Source organism: Octopus bimaculoides, chromosome 4 (assembly GCF_001194135.2).
Source record: "Octopus bimaculoides isolate UCB-OBI-ISO-001 chromosome 4, ASM119413v2, whole genome shotgun sequence".
NCBI lineage: Eukaryota > Metazoa > Mollusca > Cephalopoda > Octopoda > Octopodidae > Octopus > Octopus bimaculoides.
Window position 1 is genome coordinate 78,118,081 of NC_068984.1, and position 3,421 is coordinate 78,121,501.

The 3,421-nt window shown below is 38.1% G+C and overlaps 1 protein-coding gene across 1 annotated transcript in view; it reads left to right on the forward strand.

Annotated features, from left to right (window-relative positions):
- Positions 1 to 3,421, forward strand: part of LOC106879733 (monocarboxylate transporter 12) — a 185,242-nt gene that overhangs the window by 176,835 nt on the left and 4,986 nt on the right. Inside the window, exon 4 of the mRNA XM_052967153.1 lies at positions 1,150 to 2,496. Within this exon, the coding sequence (XP_052823113.1) occupies positions 1,150 to 2,496 (1,347 nt within the window). The remainder of the gene's footprint in view (positions 1 to 1,149; positions 2,497 to 3,421) is intronic.

Below are 3,421 nucleotides of genomic sequence, written 5' to 3' on the forward strand. Positions count from 1 at the left end.
TATATATATATATATATATATATATATATATATATATATATATATATATATATATATATATACACATATATATATATTTTTTTATATTTATATTTATATGTATGTATGTATGTATGTATGTGTATGTATGCCTGTATATGTCTGTATGTATATATGTGTATGCAATGTGTGTATGCAATGTGTGTATGCAATGTGTGTATGCATGCAAGCACGAATGGACGGATGGTGTGTGCGTCATTTTGTTTTTCAGATTTCTTACTAACGGAACAACAGTCGGTGTCCTTGCTTTATATACATGCATTTGCTAATATATCTCGGCAAAGGATATACACAAGAGTTTTCGGAGAAGTTTATGCTCAACTAATAACAACATGTTAGCCCATCACGTGTTGACACGAATTGGGGGTTAGTCGAAGTAGATAAGCATACAAACTTAAATGATGGAGTCTCTATTCCTACATATGAGCGTTCAGTTTCTCACTTAGTTGGGCAACCTACTTGTTGAATCAGTATTGAAGTGGCTGAGTATTCCGCAGTCACGTATAGCCTTATCATAACTGTCAGACAGAATCAGCAAGACAAAAGTGTGTCTCGTCTGAACCTTTGAAATATGGGTACAATCCATCCGACGGGTTTCTATACAGTTTCCAGCTACCTAGATTAACTCACAAGCTTGGTTTACCACGATGTTATAGTAAATAAACTTAAACAAGGGGCCAGGCAGTGGGACTGAACCTGAGACGAAATCTTTAACCACTTAGCATTGTTTGCGTCTACCATACGTAAATGCACAGACATACTTATACACACACACACACACACACACACACACACACATACACACACACATACACACATACGCACACACACAAACACACTCACATACACACACATACACACACGTACTTGTATGTATTTATATATGCCTGCATATATAAACATATGTATTTATCCATGCATGCATCTACCATGCGTAAATGCACATAGACATACTTACACACACACGCACACACACACACACACATTTGTATGTATTTATACATGCATGCCTGTGTATAAGAATGCATGCATTTATGTATGTATGCGCGCATGTACCTAACTATGTATGGATTCGCGTTTATTTTCTTGCGCTTTTTTTTTTATTTCCAGGTATTGGTCTGGGTTTTATATATGGCCCAAGTATTGTAATAGTTGGACATTATTTCAAGAAATACAGAGGTTCTGCAAACGCTTTTGCCTCATGCGGTTCGACTGTTGGGCAGTTTTCTTTGGCACCACTCATAAGTTACTGTATATCGGAGTACGGGTTACGAGGTGCACTGCTGTTGCATGCAAGCATTCTTTCACACTGCTTCTTTTTCGGCTCCCTTGTGAGGCCAACCGATTTTTACCGAAGACACTTGTCTCCACGTGAATTTCCTTCGACTTACGGTAAAGCGAACGCATTCTCTTTGAAACGAAACGGTGAACTTTCTGATTGTGATTCTGCAACAAATAATCTGATTTCGGGCCACTCAAAAGATGAAGGGGCCAAAGATATAAACAGGAAGTCTTCTATCGGTAACCATACTAACAACCTGAAGATGATTTCGGTAACCAGAAAAATTGGAGATCGAAGAAACACGGACGTTTGCATCAAATTCATTCCAGTGAATACCGATGATAAATCACCAGACACCTCTCTGTGTGGTAGTTCTCATTGTATCACCGAAACAGAAATGCCTTCTACTCGCCGAAAATCAAGAGCTTTCACCGAATATTTCCAAAAAACATCAACTGGTGCCGATATAGGATCGTTAAGTTTACACATCCAGCACAGAATCAAACCGAGTTATTTCGGGGATTCTATGATGGGATTCGGTTCTGCCGTTAGTCTTCAAGACGAATCTATATCTTGTACTCATGCAAAAGTCCTGATGAACATACGTAAGAGCTCAATTTTACCAGATGACGTTGGTCACACCGGTTTTACCAAAGAGCCATCCAAGTTTGAAACAATGTCAAAATCTTTCAAACAGATTTGTAAGAGCGTTGATGTGTCACTATTGAACCAAAAAATATTTGTCCTTTTCCTTTTGGGCTACACTTTTGGTTGTTGTGGTAGCGGCGTCATGCATAATTTTTTTCCAGCACGTGCCGAGGAGCTAGGACTGTCTCGTGATCAGGGGACAATGATTCTGGCGTATTCGGGATGTGCTGATATTTTTGCCCGAATAGCCACAAGCCTCACAGCCGATCATCCCAGAATGCACCGGACCCGATTTGTAACTTGTGTTTTATTTATGAATGCGATTTCGTGCTTTAATATCATGCTGTTTACAACCTATTTGTCTTTTGCTCTGTTCACCGTGGCTTACGGTATGTGCTGTGGCGTCTTCTTTGCTCTTAATACAACTATACTCACAGACTTCATCGGGGTTACGAAACTGCCTCAGGGGCTCAGTATGAGCTATTTAGTATTCGGATTGTGTGCTACTGCTGTATATCCTCTAATAGGTAAGTCCAATTCATTGTCAACGTTTAGTTTTTGCATTATGTTGCCAAGCATTTTTCTACCAGACCCCATCCACGCACATTCACATGAACAAATATACAAAATGCACACACGCAAATCCACCCCTACCCACCCAATACACACACAAACACGCAGATGTCGCACTTTTATGTAAACGACGAACCAAGTAAGGGCCATCTATGTGGTCTTTTGACCTGCAAAATATAATAGTCAGATTTCTACCTTTATCTTGGTGGATGAACAAAAACTGGAAGGACACACCAGGGAGTGTGTGATTCTTGATATCATTCAACTACGGTAGTAGTTAAATAATATTCATAAGGCCGCAATTTACTCACACGCAGCATCTTTCAGAGCTTGTCGTTAATTAAGTTCTTAACCAAATTGAAAATTGCTAACATTTTTGAAGACGATTGGTCCCTAGCTACATTTTGACATAAAAAAATTGAGATTTGGTCCAGTAGGAAAAAGTTTACATCAAAATAAGTGGCAACGTTATAGGAGAGTAAGTAACGTCACCAATCAAGTATATAACTTTTTTAAATATTTTTAAAGCAAAATATATTTATCTTAGCTTCAATGATAGAAGAAGGCATGAAGAATTTCATAGTTTTGTTCCCATGCAACAAAAATGTGTATCAAAAAATATAAGGCATAAAAAATTGGATTTAAGTATAATTAACTTTTTAATTTCAAAAACAACCAATTTATTTTAATTAAACTCAAATGATAGAGCTCAATTCGAGGAACTTCTTGGTATCAATCTCATGCAATGAAGTTTTAAAAGAAAAATGTTATGAGGAGTTATATTTAGGCGTAGGCGTGACTGTGTGGTAAGTAGCTTGCTTACCAACCACATGGTTCCGGGTTCAGTCCCACTACATGGCACTTTGGGCAAGTGTCTTC